Source organism: Peromyscus maniculatus, chromosome 12, assembly GCF_049852395.1.
Source record: "Peromyscus maniculatus bairdii isolate BWxNUB_F1_BW_parent chromosome 12, HU_Pman_BW_mat_3.1, whole genome shotgun sequence".
Lineage (NCBI taxonomy): Eukaryota > Metazoa > Chordata > Mammalia > Rodentia > Cricetidae > Peromyscus > Peromyscus maniculatus.
This window is the reverse complement of record NC_134863.1, coordinates 10,145,688-10,166,167: the sequence shown is the minus strand read 5'-3', so window position 1 is coordinate 10,166,167 and position 20,480 is coordinate 10,145,688. Positions and strand designations below refer to the sequence as shown.

The 20,480-nt window shown below is 39.9% G+C and overlaps 1 protein-coding gene across 1 annotated transcript in view; it reads right to left on the bottom strand.

Moving 5' to 3' along the window:
• LOC143268196 (uncharacterized) overlaps positions 1-19,861 on the bottom strand; it is a 40,100-nt gene extending 20,239 nt beyond the window's left edge. Inside the window, exons 1-2 of the mRNA XM_076549342.1 lie at positions 19,724-19,861; positions 15,464-15,577 (exon numbers count right to left, since the gene is read on the bottom strand). Coding sequence (XP_076405457.1) covers positions 15,464-15,566 — 103 coding nt within the window. The 5' untranslated portion in view covers positions 15,567-15,577; positions 19,724-19,861. The remainder of the gene's footprint in view (positions 1-15,463; positions 15,578-19,723) is intronic.
• Between the last annotated feature and the right edge of the window lie 619 nt (positions 19,862-20,480).

Genomic DNA, 20,480 nt, shown 5'->3' with positions numbered 1-20,480 from the left:
ATGAATTTAGCACAGAATTCTATCAGGCCTTAAAGAAGAATTAACTCCATTACTCCTCAAATTATTACAAAAAATAGAAACTGAAGGAACATTGTATAATTCTTTTTATTAAGCCAATATTATCCTAAAAACTAAACCACAATAAAGGAAATTAAAGACCAGTATGCCTTATGAAGATAGCTGGAATAATTCTCAACAAATACTTAAAAAACCAAATTCAAACGCATAAAAAAGATTATCCATCATGATCAAGTTAGCATTATTCTAGAGACATGGGGATGGTTCAACATGGGTAAATCAATCAATGTAATGAACCATATATACAAACTGAAAGACCAAAATGATATGGTCACCTCATTAGATGCAGAAAAGACCCTTTGCAAAATCCAACACTCCTTCCTGAAGAGTTGGGATACCAAGGACATACATTGACATAATAAAGATGACTTACAGAAATCCCACAGCCAACAGCAACCTAAATGTAGAGAAACCCAAAGCATTTCCACCAAAATCAAGAACAGGACAAAAATGTCCACTCTCTCCATACCTATTCAATATACTATTTGAAGTCTTAGCAAGAACAATAAGACAACTGAAGGAGACCAAGGGGATATGAACAGGAAAGGAGTCAAAGTATCTCTACTTGCAGATGATATGATTATATACATAAATTACCCTAAAAATTCCTCCAGGAAACTTCTACAGTCGATAAACATGTTCAGAAAAGTAGCAGGATTAAAAATTAACACACAAAAAATGGTAGCCTTCCAATATACAAATCATAAACAGGCTGAGAAAGAAATCAGGAAAACAACATCTCTCAGAGACCTTGCCTTGGAGAAGGTGGGTTGGAGGAAGGCTGAGGGGCAGGAGAAGAGAAGACAGAAGAATCTGTGGTTGGTATATAAAATGAATAGAAAAATCTCTTTAATAATAATAACAACAACAATAATAATAAATGAAAAAAACCTTGGGATAACCCTAACCAAGTGAAAGGCATATAATAAAAACATTAAGACACTGAATAGACAAATTGAAGAAGACATTGGACAATGGAAAGATCTCCCATGCTCATGGATAGGTAGGATTAATGTTGTAAAAAAAAAGGCCATTCTACCAAAAGCAATCTACAGATTCAGTGCAAGTCTTATAAAAATTTCAATGTGATTCTTCACAGAAATTGAAATGATAATTTTCAGCTTCATGTGGAAACAGAGAGAAAGGGAGGGGGAGGGAGGGAGAGAGAGAGAAATCTCAGGATAGCTAACACTTTCCTGAATAATAAAAGAACTGCTGGAGATCACCATCCCCAACCTCAAATTGTACTACAGAGTATGTACAGTATTGGCATAAAAACTGACACATTGATCGATGGAATTGTATTGAAGATCCAGAAATAAGTACACATACCTATGGGCACCTGGTTTTGATTAAAAAAAAAAAAGCCAGAAATACACAATTGAAAAAAGAAAGCATCTCCAACAAATACTGCTGGTCAAACTGGATAGCTACATGTAAAAGAATTCAAAGAGGTCCATACTTATTGTAGGGAAAAGGGGCCAGCCAAAGAAACCCACCCTGGCCCTGAACCCAGACTCAGTGAAAGAAACACACCCTGAATCTGAGACCTGACCCAGTGAAAGAAACACTTTATCCCTGAACCCAGAAACTAAGAAACATGCCCTGACTCTAAAACCAGTGCCAAAGAAACATACTTTGTCCTTCGAATCAGAGCCAGTGAAATAAATATGCCCTGGCCTTAGAACTAGAGCCAAAAAGCTGAAAAGGGCCAGTTAAAAGAAACAGAGTTTGACCCTGAAACCAAAGCCATCTCTGCCTCCAATCAAGGAAACCAACCAATCCCTGAGCAGGAAAACTAACCAATCTCTGAGTAGAAAATCTTCTCCATCAAGAAACTCCACCCCTAAGAAGCCCTATATAAACATCTCTTCCTGTTCAGTTGTGGACTGTTCCTTCCCACCCTGGCAGAGGCAGCCACTCTCCTGGACTCCTCCTTCCTAATAAGTCTCTTTCTTTTTTCTTCTTTTTTTTTAATTAACAGATTTTCTATTCATTTTACATACCAACCACAGATTCCCCTGTCCTCCCTCCTCCCAACCCCCATGCCCACCTACTCCAAGGCAAGATCTCCCATGGGGAGTCAGCAGAGCCTGGTACATTCAGTTGAGGCAAGTCCAAGCCCCTCCTCCCTGCACCAAGGCTGCACATAGTGTCTCACCATAGGCACTAGGTTCCAAAAAGCCAGCTCATGCACTAGGGACAGGTCCCATCCCACTGCCTGGGGGCCCCCTAAACAGTTCAAGCTAAACAACTGTCTTGCTTATCCAGAGGGCCTAGTCCAGTACCATGGGGGCTCCTCGGGTATTGGTCCACAGTTCATGTGTTTCCACTAGTTTGGCTAGTTGTCTCTGTACTTTTTCCAATCATGGTCTTGATATCTCTTGCTCATAGAATCCCTCCTCTCTCTCATTGATTGGACTCCTGGAGCTCCACCTGGGACCCGGCTGTGGATCTCTGCATCTGCTTCCATCAGTCACTGCATGAAGGCTCTATGATGACAGTTAGGGTATTCAGCCATTTGATTACCAGAGTAGGTCAGCTCAGGCACCTTCTCTACCTTTGCCGGTAGTCTATGGTGGAGTCATCTTTGTGGATTCCTGGGAACCTCCCTAGCACTCTGCTTCTCCCTATTCTTATAGTGCCTTCATTTATCATGGTCTCTCTTTCCTTGTTCTCCCAAGATTCAATACTCTTGTCTCTTCTAACTCCACTTCTGTCAGCTGTCCACTAGTGCAGCTGGTAGAGTTTAATACTGGACTTTAAAAGAAATAGCATTTTCTTTTTCTCAATTTGTACTTCAATAAAGGAACCAATTGCCTACCTCAAAACATTAAAAACAAAAACTTATAATTGACAAAAAAAAAAATGTTAGAAACCAAACTTACCTGTGTGCCTCCGAGCAGTGGCGTTACAGAGATGAAATCAGAAAGGGCCGCCGGCAGGGTTTCAGTGTGAACTTTGGTGCTGGGCTGTTTGCAACTTCCAGAGTGATAAATGTCTTTCTTAAAAGAGTATTAGGTGAAGATCTTCATTTGCAGGTGCAGAACAGAAGAACCTTGCTGAGACATCCCTTAGGGGACTGAGTAAGATGGAGCAGAAAAAGGTAACAGCTTTTCACCAGAGCCTGAGGAGATTGCTACATTTCTGCAGGGGTTTCCCATTTAGCAGAGTGGAGCTGAAGAAGCAACATCTTGGGCCAGAGAGGAGAAGCAGCAGCAGCGCTCTTCTAGGAAGTCCCCCTAAATGGGGGGCGGGGAGGGTGTAGGCAGAACAAAGCTCAGCTGTGATGGCTTTCTCCAGGAGAGGAGCAGGATTGCTCTATACTGCAGGGAGACCGCCCCCCTACTGCATCCCAGCTTCAGGTATAGCCTGACTTTGCATTCAAGATACCTTTCCCTCCAGAGCTGAGCTGTCTGCCCTATTGCAGCTCCAAGTATAGCTTGACTTCCCCAACAGTCAGAATACCTTTCCCTCCAGAGCTGTAAAACAAAAAGCATCTCCAACAAATGCGGCTGGTCAAACTGGACAGCTACGTGTAGAAGAATTCAAATAGATCCATACATATGATCCTGCACAAAACTTAATTCCAAATGGACTGAAGAGCTCAACATAGGGCCAGATGCATCAAATCTGATAGACGTGAAAGTGGGGAATAGTCTTGAACTCACTGGCACATGAAAATGCTCCCTGAGAAGAACACCGGTAGCACAGGCACTAGGACCCACCATTACTAATTGGGGCCTCATGAAGTCGAAAGCTTCTGTATGGCAAAGGATGCTATCATTCAGACAAAGTATCAGGCTATAGAATGGGAAAAGATTTTTACCAATTATGTATTGAATAGTGGCTTAGTATCTAAAATACATAAAAAACTAAAACCACTGAACATCAAGAAAATAACCCAGTTCAAAATGGAATAGAACTAAGCAGAGAATTTTCAAGAGATGAAACACAAATGGCTGAGAAGCATTTAAAGAAATCTTGATGGCTAACATCATTAGCCATCAGGGAAATGCAAATTAAAACTACTTTCATTTTATACCAGTCAACCAAAATCATCAATAAGACAAATGGCAGCTCATGCTGGCAAGGATGTTCTAGTCTAATTACACAATGGAATTTCATTCAGCTTAAAAAAACACAAAATTCCTTTGTGTAAATGTACCACATTTTCAATATCTTCTCAATCAGTCAATGGACATCTAGACTAGAACAGTAATGAATGTGGATGAAAAAGTGTCTCTGTAGGAGGAGGTAGAATCCTTTGGGTACATGCCCAAGAGTGGTATATTTAGATCTTCAGGTAGATCTATCCCCAGATTCCTGAGGAACCACCACACTGATTGCCATAGTGACCGTACAAATTTGCACTCCCACCACCAAAGAAAATGTTTTTTCCTTTCCCCACATCCTTGCCACAAAAAGACCAGTCCAAGTTTTACCCAATTTTTCTCCCGTTTTGTTTTCTAAGAAAAAAAAATACATGAAAAACTTCACCCTGGGCTCTGCCTCTTCTCCCTGGTCCTTGTTATCACTATGGCGAGAATTCTGATGAGACATTTTATAGTACAGGAGGTAGACAGTCTTTACTACAGAGTAAAGTCTGGCACTCTCAACAAGGGTAAGTTAACAGTGACCAAAGATACTATTGTGTCAATTTATGTTTTAAGCAAGCTTTATTCCAAAGGCCCCTGATGGGTGTTTTCCTGTGTGGGTGATTGACAAGAGTCGAATTGACTCTTATGGGGAGTGAATATGGTATCCCTTGCTCATTATCAGAGGCCTCTTGTTAGATAGTAATTTTATAAGATTTTTGTAGCAGGCTGAGTGTTCAGCCACTACAGTAGTAGGGCAGGCATGAGTGTAGAGTTAACAAATTCACTCTTTAGACCAGAACAGGAATAATAGTTTATAGAGTAGATTACAAAAGGGAGGCAGGCTGGGAAGTAACTTCAGTATCCTCTAGAGCACAGGGCAGCGGGCGGGAGACAGGTGTGGGGGTGTCTCCATTTGAGCAAACTACTTTTATAGTAAGGGGGACTTTCCTTGTGTACTTTCCTGGCATGTAGTTCATCCCATGCAAAGAAATGCAGTTCAGATTACCTAGTCTGGGAGGTCAGCATAAACTGTAGTGCACACAATCCTCAATTATGCATTCCTGGGCATGTAAATAGGGCCTGTGCAAATCAGAATCATACAAACAAGAGCAGTTCTGGTTGATTAAAGTTTGGTTCAGGTTAAAGTGTGGGTCACAGGGCAATAGGCTGCAGCTCGGTGATGCCAAGTTGCAGCAATCTGTGGCTAGCAGTTTGAGATATTAGGACCATGCTTTTGAAGATTCCCTAATGGGGATCGGATCTTTTTTTTTTTTTAATTAAGGTTATTTTCTCAATAATCAGGTATTGTCAGTTACCAGGTTTCTCCAGAACCAGGTTTTGACAGTTATCAATTAAAGTTTTCTTAGCAGTTCAAGGTGTCATGTTCCCTTCCAGGATCAGAGATATGACTCAGGTCCCATTCTTCTTGACCATTGATTAGTTGACTGTAGTTGTAGACCTGGGTTTTAAACTATTATGATGTCCTTCAAGCCTACTAATATTGTAGTAGCTATGTAACACTTAGGCCCGAGTAACTCAGCTTTCTCTACCACTTCACAAAGGCCTTGAAAGTTAGTGTGGGGAAGGTGCCAATATACAGTGTACTCATTCATCATCATCTAATTGGAAGTTTATTTACTGCACTGCTGCTAGGTGATGGCCATGAAGCTGAGTGATACAGAAAGGCAAGTCTGTACACCAGGAGGTCACACCAGAATGAGCAACAAGCTGTGTGCAGAAGCTATTAATGCACGGAACAGTAAGCAGTGTGGTCAGTGAAGTCTATCATCAACATGAGGGCTTAGGTCAAGAACTCTGCAAATGCCATCTATTTGACATTGTAGAAAACTTATTTTTCCTCTGCCCATAGGTATTGGTTGCAAATAGCTTCTTGGTTAGGAGTAGGAATCCTGTCCACTTCCCTCTCTCAGAGTGGGGACCCTGTGTGGCTCACCCCTGTGAAGGTGCCACGTGCACTGCCCTGGGCTCTATGAGTTCACATGTGCGTCAATCCTGTTACATCTGGAGGACAGTGTTTCCTTAGAGTGGTTTGTCACCTCTGGCTCTTGAAATCTTTCCACCTCCTCTTCTGCATAGGTCCCTGAACCATGAGGGGCAGACTTGATGAAGCATATCACTTAGGACTGAGTGTTCCAAAATTCGTCTCTCTGCACATTGTCCAGTTGTGGGTCTTTTTGTCCTCCCTGACCCCATAGGTTTGTTTGACTGCATGATGGCTTTAAGTGCAACCATTCTGGAAATAGTACAGATATTCTAAAATGTGGTCGTATGGTTACGAGGGCTATCCTCTTGATTAGATTGTCATGTGTTTATTGGAGCTCAGCCCCTCTTGTTCTTAGGAGAACAAGCCTGGTATTGCCTCAAGAGGCTTTTTATAAGCTTGGGGTGATCTTATAGCTCTTTAGAATTGCTAATCCACCCAGGTTGTAACAGAGGGGTAGAATATGTTAAAGGAAGATCTCTTTAGGCATCCTCAGCTGTACAGTTCCTATACTTGATGTGTAAGTGGTACCTATGTTAGGGTCCAAACCGTGACGCTGAATCCCACTATGGTGGTTCAAATGAAAATGGCTTCCATAGGCTCATATATTTGAACACTTGGTCTACAGTTGTTGGAACTGTTTGGGAAGGATTAAGAGGTGTGGCCTTATTGGAGGAGGTGCTGTTACTGGGAGCAAATTTTGAGGTTTCAAAAGACTTTTTGCCATTGTGTGTGTGTGTGTGTGTGTGTGTGTGTGTGTGTGTGTGTGTGTGTGTGTGTGTTCTTCCTACTTGTGGATCAAAATGTGAGTTCTCAGCTACTGTTCCAGTGCCATTTCTGCCTCCCAGATACCATGCTTCCTGCCATGATGGTCATGGACTCTAACCTTCTGAAACTTTAAGCCCCAAATTAAATATTTTCTTTATAAGTTGCCTTGGCCATGATGTTTTATCGCAGAAATATAAACGTATCTAAGACACTCGCTAACCAATTAAAGACACACTGAGTAGTGGAAAGCAGAAATGAAAGACTGATAAATGAACTCTCTTCTTTGCTTCAGCCCCACCGGACCACTTTCCATGAATGCTGCCCTGACAACACAAGATGGCACCCTATGAAGGCCTGTTGATGTTGGCTATGATAGTACACTGGGAAGAGGAACAAAGAGGTTCATTGACTCCTCCATCAAGACCATCCTCAGGATCCTATCAGAGGTTTAGTTTTGAATAAAATCAAGAGGTATCCATAGCTCAGCAGTGCTGGTCAAGCTAGTCCCTCCCTCCTGACCCCCTCTACCATTGTCTGAGCTTCAGTCTCCTGAAAAGCAATATGATACGTTTTAAGTTTCTTCTCAGAAAATAAGTCCTCCTGGCTTCCTCAAGGGTCCTGGCTTGTTCCTTCTCTCAGTATGAGATTCTTGGCATCAATGGTATCAGTGTCCTAATACCAAAGGGAGGACCAAAAGTATATCTTTACATTGTTTCATGCCTGCAAGGATGGCTATAGAAGTAGATGCTTTGTGACTTGGACACTCCCTTCTTCCTCTACAGTTTCCAGGTATGGCAGAGTAGAATACACAGAATGAAATGACAGAATTTACCGCTCATCATTAATTCTTCTGCATCTAAACTAAGATCTACAAGGGGGACTGAGCTCTAAGGATGGGACTTTGCCCTCAGTGGGAGGCTTGGCCAAGTGCTTTATGTCTAACCGCCCTGCTTAAAAAATATATGAGAGCTAAAATGGGAAAAAAAGATTCTAGAAACACCCCAAGACTTTCTAATGGTGGAGACATATGGCTGTTAAAGCTATCTGCAACTAGGGTTGGTGCCTGAGATGTCAAGAATAATGAAGGGAGGGGGTTTCCTATGGAGCTTACATTTCACTAGATAGATAGAAGCCCCCCCAAGTGTATTAAAAAGCAAAGGCTTTATAGGTAACCCTACTTGCAAGAGTAAAAATATTCTAAATAAAACAACTTGTTTTCTTCCTTTTGGCTATCAGACCATCCTGATGGTCCTCTATAAACTGGAATTTCCTCTGGAGTATCATGGCAGGAAGAAATGGCTGAGTCCCTCATCCCTGCGGGGAATGTTTCCCTGTGACACATACTTCTCTCACCTATTTTCCCAAGGCCAAGCTTTGGGCATGTGGTTAACAGGGAAGAAAGGCAAATGTTCTATATATCTTGGATGCAATGAAGGGTGATGCTTTTCATAAGATAAAAAACACTATGGGAACAGACAAGTGGGAAGTCAAATTTCATTTGGAGATTTTAAAGCCTGAGATGCCTGTTAGATATTTAAGTAGAAAAGTCAGGTAGTCAACTGGATATATAAGTCTAGAGTCTGTGGGAAAGAACTAATAGAGAAATGGTGAGGATAGGAAGCCCTAGAATTGAGCACATTTTGGACCAACATCACCATTCTACACCTGTTACACATGCATTGCTGGAATCCAAGAATTTCCTTTGTTGCCGCTCACTTCCCATTGGCCAGCCACACCATCCTGAGTACAGTTTTGATGAGCAGGTGGATATAAAGTGCTTCAAAGAGTGAATTCAAAGAAGCAGTGACTGTGAGGAAATGGAGGCATATGGATTAAATGATACAGAAAATTATTGTGACAAATTTGAAAATGTAGCAAAGCTGTAGGAGGTTACAAATTAAGGAAGATTTATTTCTTTTTAACATGAGATGAACTATAAAATAATAATAACAACAGGAAATTGTGGGGTTGTTATAGCAAAGCTGGTGTTTTCAGGACAGAGGTGGCAGGAGGTTGGTGTAAATGGAGGCTTTTTTCTGTCCCACCCCATCCCATGGCTGCTTCTAAAATAATCACTCAGAGGCTTGATATTAACTACAAACTGCTTGGCTGAATGGCTCAGGCTTATTACTATCTCTTACTATTTAAATTAACCCATTTCTACTGATCTATGTATTGCCATGTGGCCATGGCATTACCAGTCTGCTGGCATCTTGCTCCTTGGGCGGCTGGCTGGTTTCTCCCAGACTCCACCCTTCTTCTCCTTTATCTCTGTTTGGATTCCCTGCCTGGCTCTATCCTGCCTTGCCATAGCTTTATTTATTAACCAATGAGAGCAACATATATTCACAGTGTACAGAAAGACATCCCACATCCGATTGGCTTAGGCTAGGAACTGCATAAGGAAAGACAGACTTGCCCCTGGTACCTAAGAACAGGCCATCATCTTCAACATCTTTAACTGAGAATTAACCTAGAGTTTAGTAGCTTTGATCCTTGGATCAGAAGGTGGATCAAGTTTTGGAGCTATTATGTGCTATTGTGGTGTATAGAGCCTGAGAATCTGACGTGGCAGACATATACCCAATCCTCATAGCGTCAATCCTCCACTAGGTTAGTGCTCACGAGACTCTGAAAGTACAAACACCAGTCCTCTGTCTGCTTGAGGGACAGCTTTCAGCTCAAAGCTATCCCAGGAGGTACGATCTAGGGGGTCTCTAAAGAGGGCAAGGGCGAGAAAATCTGTGCAGCTCATTATTGTAGTTAAGCGCTGCCTTCTGAGGCCCCCAAGATAACGAAAGGGAAAACTCCCACTGTGAAGGCGGCTCAGGCAAACATCAGACACTTTTCCAGTACAGACTCAGCAACATCAGGAAGAAAAGTGGGCAGAATACTAATCATCAACTATTAATGAAGAAAAAGAAAACAAGTATGACTGTGATGTCCAGGAGCTCTGGGCTGCAGGAAGTAGACCAAATTCTCAAATCTGTAGGATGCAAGGAGCTGAGATACACATTAGGAAGGCACAGAGAACCTATTTAAGAAAATTAGAGAAGAAAATTTCCTAAATCTTAGACAATGAAATAGATATTCAAACAAAGGGCCATTTAGAACACCAAACAGACATGACCAGAATACTTATCCACAACATAGTATTGTCAACATGTCAAAATTACAAAGTAAAAGAAGAATATTGAAAGTGGTAAGAGAAAAACACCAATTCATTTACAAAGGCAGAAACATTTAAACAATAGCAGCAACCCTCAAAGCCAGGAAATCCTAGAATGGTGCTATTTCAAGCCCTGAAAGTAAATTACTGACAATTAGGAGTTTTGCCTTACAAAGACATTTTTAAATAGACAGAAAAAAAAGAAAGAAAGAAAGAAAGAAAGAAAGAAAGAAAGAAAGAAAGAAAGAAAGAAAGAAAGAAAGAAAAAATCAAGGATTCCAAAACAAGCCCACCCCGAGGCAGTTCATTACCACCAACCTCATCTGTGCAGACAGTGCTTAGAGGAACGCTACAAAAGGAAGAGAAAGGAAGACAGGTTCAAATTCAAGAGCACAGGAAACACATGTTATGGGAGAAATGCCTAAACAAAGAAGAGCTGAGAAAGAGGTCATCATGTCCAGCACAATTAACCAGAGAACCCCTGATACAATGATTGGAGAGAAAAAAATCAAATAATAAACAGCTAACAAAATTATTGGACTCAGTAAGTATAGCTTAGTAATAACCTTAAATACAAGTGGATTCAATTCACCAATGAAGAGAAAAGACTGGCTGCCTGAGTTAAAAAAAAAAAAGAAAAAAAACCAACAGATCCAACTTTCTGTTATCTCTAAGAAGCATTCCTTACTAATAAAGACAACCACAGACTAATAACCAATGATGGGAAACAGTCAAACAAATGGAAACATGTGAATCTGACATAGCTACTATTCTACCAGATGAAGTGGATTCAAATCAAGGATAGAAAGGATAAAGAAAACCACTTCATACTAAATAATGGAACAATTACTGAGAAAATATGGCAATGTAAAAATACATGCATTAAATATCGGTGTCCCCAATTTCATAAAACAAAGTCCAAGGGGCATAAAAGGTCAGGTGGATCCCGATACAATAATACTAGATAATTTCAATACTCCACTCTCATTTCAAGAGAAGTGATCCAAATTAAAAGTGAAAAGAAAAAGAGAAAAGGTAGACTATACTGTAAAGTAAATGGACTTAACAGATGTATACGGAACATTTCATCCAACAAAAACAGAATGAACACCCTTCTTAGGGGCCTACCAACCTTCTCTAATACAGACCATATTTTAGACCACAAATCCAATCCAGGCAAATATAAAATTACCAAAATATTATCTTGTATCTTACCAGACCACAGTGCAAAAAAGAAAAACCTATAATTAAGTAGCAAGGACTACACATGACACAGATACATAGAAACAGAACAGTACATTTTTGAATGACCTGCAGAGCTATTGAAGAAATTGAAAGAACCTTAGAACCAAATGAAAATAAAAATACATTATTATGGTGATATTTTATTTGTATTCAAATGTTATTTGTATGTTAATAAATAAAGTTGCCCGGGGGTCAGAGCTATTAGCAAGCCATAGGAAAGCAGGGCAGTGGTGGCGTCTGTTTGTAATCCCAGCACTTGGTAGGTAGAGCTAGGTAAGTCTCTGTGTGTTCATGGATACATCCAGTATTGGATACACATGCCTTTAATCTCAATACCAACCATAGAAAACCTGGAGGTCTATACAGACAGGCCGTGATGAGGCGGTCATGTGGTTGGGTTTACAACCAATGAGAAGGCAGAACAGAAACACTATAAAAAGACAGACACAAAGGAAGTGGTTCTGGTTCGGAGAGGTAGGACCATCGCAGGAGGAAGGGTAAGGTTTTAGCTCTTAGCTCTGACCTCTTGGCTTTCTTCTTTGCATTGGTTCTGTGTTTCTTATTTAATAAGATGGTTGGTTACATCTACATATTATATCAAAACTAAAGCAGTTTTATGAGGAGAAAAATATAGTTTTGAGTACTTTCTAAAACCAGAACAAGGGGCTGGAGAGGTGGCTCAGAGGTTAAGAGCACTGGCTGCTCCTCCAAGGGTCCTGAGTTCAATTCCCAGCCACCACATGGAGGCTCACAACCATCTATAATTTGGTCTGGTGCCCTCTTCTGGCATGTAGGCAGAACACTGTGTACATAATAAATAAATCTTTAGAAAAAAAAAAAACAGAATAATCTAGAGTAAATAACTTAAGGATGTACCTCAAGTTCCTAAAAACAAGAACAGTCTAAACTCTAAAATAGTAGATGGCAATAAATAATAAAGATCAAGGCAGAAGATAAGGAAACAGAGATGAAAAGAATACTATATAGAACCAATAAAAAAAGATTGACAAATTCCTGCCCAATTTGTCAAAAGAGAGAAAAGACCCAAACTGAAAATTTAGAGAAAAAAATTATGTAAAATACAAAGAGTCATTAAAGGGTACATTGACAATTTATACACTTCCCCAAACTAAGGAATATAGAAGAAACGGATAAATCTGTAGAAAAATTATCTACCAAAATACAAACAAGAAGTTATAAAGAACTTAAACAGAACCATAATAATAACTGTGGATCAATTTCTCTGATGAATATTGATCCAAATAGTCTCAATAAAATTCCTACAAGCTGAAATAAAGAACATATTAAGAAAATCAAGTTGGTTTCACACCAGGGAGGATTAAATAAACAAGTGTAATTCAGAACATCGGTAGGCTTAGAGATAGAAACCACATAATTATATTAATCGATGAAAAAAAAAAGGACTTAGATAAAGTCCATCATCCCTTCACAATAAAAACCTCAAAGTAACTAGGAACAGAAGATAAGATAATCTCAAGATAATAAAGGCAGTATACAACAAGTATCAGTGTTATACTAATTGGGGGAAACTTGGATCATTTCCTCTGAAATCTACAAATAAAAAAGAATGCACATACCTTCCATTGTTATAAAATACAAAGTCTTACCTAGAGCATTAAGACACAAGAATTAGAGAAAGAGGATACAAACAGAAAGGAGAGAAGGTGGATTACTGCTATCTGCAGACAGCACAACCTTATACTTAATAGACCCTAACAATTCACCAGCAAACTATAAGCTCTGTCAAACACTTTCAGCAGAGTAGCAAGATATAAAAATTGAAACACAAAAATAGTACCCTTTGTATATATCAATAGTAAACTCACTGGGAATAAAGTTAGGGAGAAATCCCATTCATAATAGCTTTTTTAAAAACAGTTGGGAATAGGCCTAATCATGAAAGTAAAAGACCTACAATGAAAATTTATGAAACTAAAGAAAGAAATTGAGAAAGACACTAGAAAACGGAACGACCTCCTGTTCTTTTGGGTAGGCAGAATATTATATACATATTACTCAAAGCAATGTACATATTCAAAGCAATTTCTGACAAAATGACAATGACATTCTTGAATAAGAATAAGAAAAGACAATCTTAAATCTCATATGGAAGCATAATACTCCTAATAACTAATGTAATTCTTAGCAGAAAGAATAATGCAGGGTATGTCACAGTATCCAATCTCAAACTGTATGGCATAGTTATGGGACAAAAACAGCAGAGCACTGTCATGAAACCAGATGTGTAGATCAGGTGGGCTAGAATAGATGATCTAGGAATAGAGCCTTAGAGTCACAGTCATATCATTTTGGAAAAGCTGTCCGAAATATAAACTGGAGACCAAACAGCCTCCTTTACAAATGGTTCTGAGGAAACGATTAACATGTAAAAGGACACAACTAGATCTCTATTTCTCACCCTCCACAGAATCAATTCAAAATGGATCAAAGATATTAATGTGAGACAATAAACTTTACACTGTTCCAAGAAAATCTAAGAAAACACCTGAAGATACAAGAATAGGCAAACAGTTTTGGAAAAGGACACTAATACATCAGAAATAGTTCTAAGAATTGACAAATGAGAGATTACATGAAATTAAAACATCTTTGGCACTGTAAAAGAAACATTAGAATAAAGCGTCAGCCTACTGAATGGGGGAAAAATCTGCCTATTACTCATAAAACAAGTCATTGATTTCTAGGATATATATATATATATATATATATATATATATATATATCTACAAAAATGGAACAGATAAAAACAAAGCACCTAAACCAGTTAATGGGCCAATGAACTGAACAGACTATTCTTAAATGAAGAAATACAAATGGGCAATAAATACTTGGAAAAGTGTTCCAAGTCATCAAGGAGACACAAGACTATTTTGAAATTCCATTTCAACCCAGTCAGATGGCCATGATCATGAAAACAAATGACATCAAATGCAGGAGAGGAGGGTGTGTGAGGAGAACCCTTATCATTGCTAGTGGGAACCTGTACAGCCACTATGGAAATAAGTATGGAGGCGCCTCAAAAAATTAAACATTGAATGACCATTTCAATCTCCTATGTGATTCTTACGTATATATTTGAAGGATGCCAAGTTAACATAGACAGAAATACCTTACCTACACATCCACATTTATTGCTGTACTATTTATAATTGCCTGAAATAGAACCAGCCTAGATGCTCATCAACAAGAAATGGATAAAGGAAGCATGATACATATTCACAGTAGAATTTTATGATCCTGTAAATAAAAATAAAATCACGACATTTGTTAGGAAAAGAGGTGCAACTGAAATCTTTGTTAAGTGAACTAAGTTGAACTCAAGCCTAATACCACATTTTCTCTCATGTGCCGGACTTATATAAATTCATTTCTCATGACACCAATTTCCCTTCTGTACACTGAATGTGTGCTGCTCTCACTGGTTGATGGTAAAAGTTGACTTGGCCTATAGGCAGGCAGAATAATGCTGGGCGGGAAAGCAAATGGAGATACAGGGAGAAGGAAGGGAGGAGTCGGCAGATTCAATCCAGTCACCCAAAGAACAAGGTGTCAGAGAACAGGTAAGCCAAAGGCTACGTGGCAATGCACAGATTAATAGAAATGAGTTAATCTAAGTATAAGAGCTAGTCAGTAGTTGGCCTGAGCTAATGGCCAACCACTTTTAATTAATATAAGCCTCTGTTGTGTTTACTTGGGTCTGAGCGGCTATAGACTGGGTGGGACACAGGAAAACTTCAGCTACAAATAGTGCCCACTGTGGAGCAAGTGTTTCCACCTAAAACCTGAGAAAGCTTTAAGAAAAAAAAAAAAAAAGATTCTAAAACAGAGCTAAACACAGCTTCCTAGTTGTGTCTCTCAGGCAAGCCGTGAGCTACAGTATGGCGGGTTTGCAGCAGTGTGTGGGCTTGACCTGCAGCATGATGTATTCCCGTGGTACACAGAGGCCTCTCCAAGCCACACATTATGCTAAGTGGTGGATTTAGCCTTTGCTAGTACGCAAAAGGGAGGGGGGCTTCTGGGCTACACGCTGCTCGATGGAAGCATAGACCCACTGCTTACCAGAGTTGGTGGTGAGCCTGGTTCCCAGAGCTGGCTGTAACATAGTTCTGCCATGTTGGGAAGCTGAGGTGGGTGGAGCCAGCAGCCACAGCTGCCATTTCATTCCTAGTCATACTGCAGTTTAAAGCAATAGATACACAATAAAACAGATTGAGATGAAATAGTTTACAATGTGTATAAAAATGCACACAGGCTTGGAAGAGAGAGAAAAAGGAATATATGCAGTTATATAAAGGAATAGATAGTTTTAAAAGAGAAAATCTTTAAAGAGACAGTAAAGGAAGTATAAAAAATAAGCCATGTAAAGATGGATATCGCACAGAGAGTCTGGATTATGTTGTCTTTGGAAAGAGACATTTGATTGTAAAAATTGCTGAGTTAAATCAATATGTATATGTTAGAGGTATCTCAATTTCAAAATGTATGTCTAAGGATATGTTGCTTTGGGAAAGAGGTTCTGCTTTGTTTCCACAGAAGATAAAAACCTGTGGACTGCTTCCAGGCTAATATGGTTTGACCAGTCAAGACCCCCTGAAAGGTCTCTGATGTCATCATGGCCCAGATGATCCAACATCCAGAACTGTTTCAAGGCAACTGGCTCAGACAAAGCAGTCTCACAGACTACTCCAGTCAGGACTTGACCATTATCTTGAATTTTCTCAGGATCCCATATGACTACCTATCAGTGCACCCTATCAGCAGGAACTAGCCTAGAACACTATGCCCACATTCCCAAATAATGGATTATGGATGTTTGTCTTTGTTTAGGTTGTTGGTCACAAATTGTTATCGGTCATAGTCATTATCTTTCTAAAAGAAGAAAGGGGGATATGATGTGGAAATATAGGATATAGATATGATAGGATGAAAGGGTGAATTGTTGAACCTTTTTTTAAAGAGCAACTTGTTTAAAATGTTTTACATTGTTATGAATTTTAGTTTGTTGATACAAATTTAAAGTTAATTTTCTTATACTGTATGTATATTTCTACTCTTATTTAAAGTATTTTGTTTGTGCAACTCATTTAAAACTGTAGTGTATAGTTGAGAAATACAGATTAATAATTAGTCATCCATGATAATCAAACTTATAGCCATGTTAGTTAAGTTTTCTAGATATATATAGATATATTTCAATTAGGTAGTTAATCTTCAAACACTTCAAAGACCCACAGAATATGACATTTAAATATATATATATATATTAACTATATATATATATATATATATATATATATATATATATATACACACACACACACACACACACACACACACATACACACACACACACACATTTCAATTAGTTAGGTAATCTTCAAACACTTCAAAGACCCACAGAATATGGGATTTTAATGTTTAATGGCATTTTAAATGTTTTAAAAAACTTAGACTTTCCTGGACATTGAAACATGTCTGCTCCTGGCAGTACTGATTTACTTCAAAGAAAGATGGACATCAAAGACACTCCATATGGAATTTATCTTTTTCTTGGCAAAAATAGCCATGTGGGCAAGAAATTGTTCTTGCCTGGACTGCTTGACAAAATGTTGTATCGACTGAACATACAGGACCCATAGGCAGGTGATCACTGAACTTTGCAACGTGAGATGGTCCTTCAGGTTCCTGCTTCACAGAGGAAACTGCCAGACATTCTACAGCACACAGAGAGAAGTGACTGAGAGACTCTAGACCTATAGGCTGAAGATGGATGCCCCAACATTGCAGAAGAACTCTGGGTGACTGTCCAGGCAGCTGTCTTTGACATTCTAGATTTTTGGAAGTTGCTTACAATGTTCTTCCTGTTTACTTAGGTAATATTATATCCTCCTGAAGTCTTTGATGTAGTTGAAGATTAGATAGTTATAATTATGGTTTTCCTTGGTTATGATAAGAGATAAGGTAGTTATGAAACCTTAGACTTTCAAATATAAGATAGATATTTTCCTTATATTCACAAAATACAAATAGACTAGATATTGTAACTGTAATTCTTTTTAAAATTTATTTATTTTTATTTTACATGCATTCATATTTTGCCTGCATGTATGTGTGTGTGAAGGTGTCAGATCCCCTGGAACTGGAGTTACAGGTAGTTATGAGTTGCCATGTGGGTGCTGGGAATTGAACCTGGTTCCTCTGGAAGAGTAGCCAGCGCTCTTAACCGCTGAGCCATCTCTCCAGTCCATAACTGTAATTCTTGTTTGTTATATGTAATTTTACTATGTTAAAGTTAAAACCTCCAGAGCCTGCAACTAGTTGACAGGAGTTAGCCATAGAGAGTATGAGGGAGCCAGGCAGACAGACAGGAAGTAGTAGGGAGATTTGGAGTATTGGCAGTCTTTTGGGTTTGGAACAGCTGGAGAGATACTCTTGCTGGGTCACTAGCCAAAGAGGAAGGTCAGTCAGTTGGTTGCTTTTAGGCTTCTCTGAGCTAGCAGGTTTTCACCCCATCATCTGACTCCCAAGTCTTTATTGGTAAATAGAATGATAGAGACTTAGTTAAAACCTGTGGCAGAACCTAGGTCAGAAGGACAGGAAGTCCCACCGGCCACAGCCTGAGTAGAGGGGCACTGGCTGCAGAGCTGCAGACAGCAGCTAAAAATAGCCCTAGATTCAGGTGCAGCTGCCAAGCCGACAGACAGTAAAACAACAGGGGTTTCCTGGCTGTATCCTTAAAGATAACCTCTCCCCTGGCTTCCCATTCCCAGCTTCACTTCCCCCATCCTTTCCCCTTTCATTTCCTTGTGCCTCTGTACCCTTAGATAACGTTCCACCCCAGGTTGCATGATGTTTCTCTGCTTTCTCAGGTATCGATCCACTCACTGAGTTCACAACTAGTTGGGTCTCTGCAGAACTCTCCTGAGCCTTCCTTGGGAACATGGGAAGAAAATTAGGGGAACTCCTGCTTACATTTGTGCTCATAGGATAGCCTGGACCTCAGTCTCCATAGTGAAAATGCACTTCTACCCTGAACCTTGTCACTCGGAGCCTCCAGGTTTTTGTTGTTGTTGTTGTTGTTTGTTTGTTTGTTTGTTTGTTTGTTTGTTTTTAAGACCAAACCAACCAACCAACAAAAATAACCCAGGGAACTGGGGGATGGGTTTGTCTCCAATGGATCTTTCTGACCATGAAGGCCTGACCCCACAGGACTGAAGGAGGTCATGAAAGACACACAGGTGGATTCTTGTGCTTATTTCTCTCATTCTTTTGTGCTTCAACTGTGTTATTAGTGTGTCAGGTCCAAAAGAAACTGGGGACAAATGGCTGACTGTGGTACCTATTAACACACCAAAGAACATGCTGGCCTCTAGGCTCTCTCAGCATTGCGAATACCTGTTATAGAGTCCATGACTCCTCTCAGCTCTTCTCACCCCAACCCCTTACCCTAAACTTCTCCAGCTCATGGCCTTCCCTTTCCCCAGCTTCTCATCCCTATAGGACCCTGCCGATTTGGACATGTGCCTTCTTTTTGTTGTCTTGATTCTCTCTCCCTTTTTTTCAGATTTATTTATTATTATGTATACAGTGTTCTACCTGCATGTACGCCTGCGTGCCAGAAGAGGACACCAGATCTCATTACAGATGGTTGTGAGCAGCTATGTGTTTGCTGGGAATTGAACTCAGGACTTCTGGAAGAACAGCCAGTGCTCTTAACCACTCAGCCATCTCTCCGGCCCCTGTCTTGGTTTTCTTCTCTCTTGGTTCTTGGAACTCTCTCATGGCGCTCCCCCCACCCCCACCCCCACCCCACCCCCTGCCCCCAGTTCAGTATACTGGTCATGTTTAGTCTACTATTTTCTCTCCCTTCTCTGGACTCTTCCAGATACCTCTGGCTGTACATATATACAATAAAAAACTTTTCCTTGCCAGGTGGTAGAGGCGCATGCCTTTAATCCCAGCACTCAGGAGGCAGAGCCAGGCGGATCTCTGTGAGTTCAAGGCCAGCCTGGTCTACAGAGTGAGATACAGGAAACCCTGTCCAAAAAAAAAAAAAAACTTTTCCTCAACCATACCTTGAAGATATCGTCTCCTTATTTTGTATACGTGAAGACCATCATTCTTGACAGAGAATTTGCCTTGGTCTGGGCTTCAGAATAGGGAAGTAGTTATGCTAAATTCAGAGACGTGAAAGAGCCAAGCAGAGTCAGAACTCCCCCATGTCACTTCCAAGGAAGCAGCAAAAAGCCCAGCAAATTCTCAGGTTCCTCCTCTGGGGGAAGAAGTTGACCTCAGTACTTTCTTTTGAAACTTACTTACCTTGTCTTGAGCTTGCATCACCCTGGCTCTTCATCAGCTGGGATGATCTGGGGTTCTGTCCTCTTGTTTCCTATCACAACTGTTGCTTGGTCAGAATGGAAAAGAGTCCCAACTGTTTTAAGTCATCTCAGCCAAATCCTAGACATTAAGGAATAAATACCAGTTAGCCCTATTGGGTCCTGACCAATGTCAGGGTCGTGAGAAACACACACACACACACACACACACACACACACACACACACACACACACACACACACAACCACATGGTTACTATTTTAAGCCTTGAGTATTGAGAGGCTGGCTTATTACAAGCATAGATAGTTGGACATGGGAGTACTTTTACAAGTTCAACGAAAATACACAAGGATATACATACTAATAATCAAAACACTGACAGCAAAAAAAAATGTACAAAAGGATGAAGTTCTTAAATCATTATTAAGCACAAAGAAAAGCCTAGTCAGGCCATGTTTTTCTTTCATGTTTGTGTTGCTGGGGATCGAACCTGGGCAAGCTGCTAACCAGCTGCCCTACAGCTATTATAAATACCAAACCCTGAGCCTAGGGACTTTTTAAATATGGAAATATTGGCAAATCTCTTTCCATCATTTCTCTTTCCAATCAGTCTGCCTCACTTAATTCACAATAGATAAATTTCAGAGCTTCAGAACTATTGCACAGCTCAGACTACAACTGCCTTAGTTTGTAATTCAGGAAATATCTCTATATTTGAACCTACTAGAGTTCTAATCAT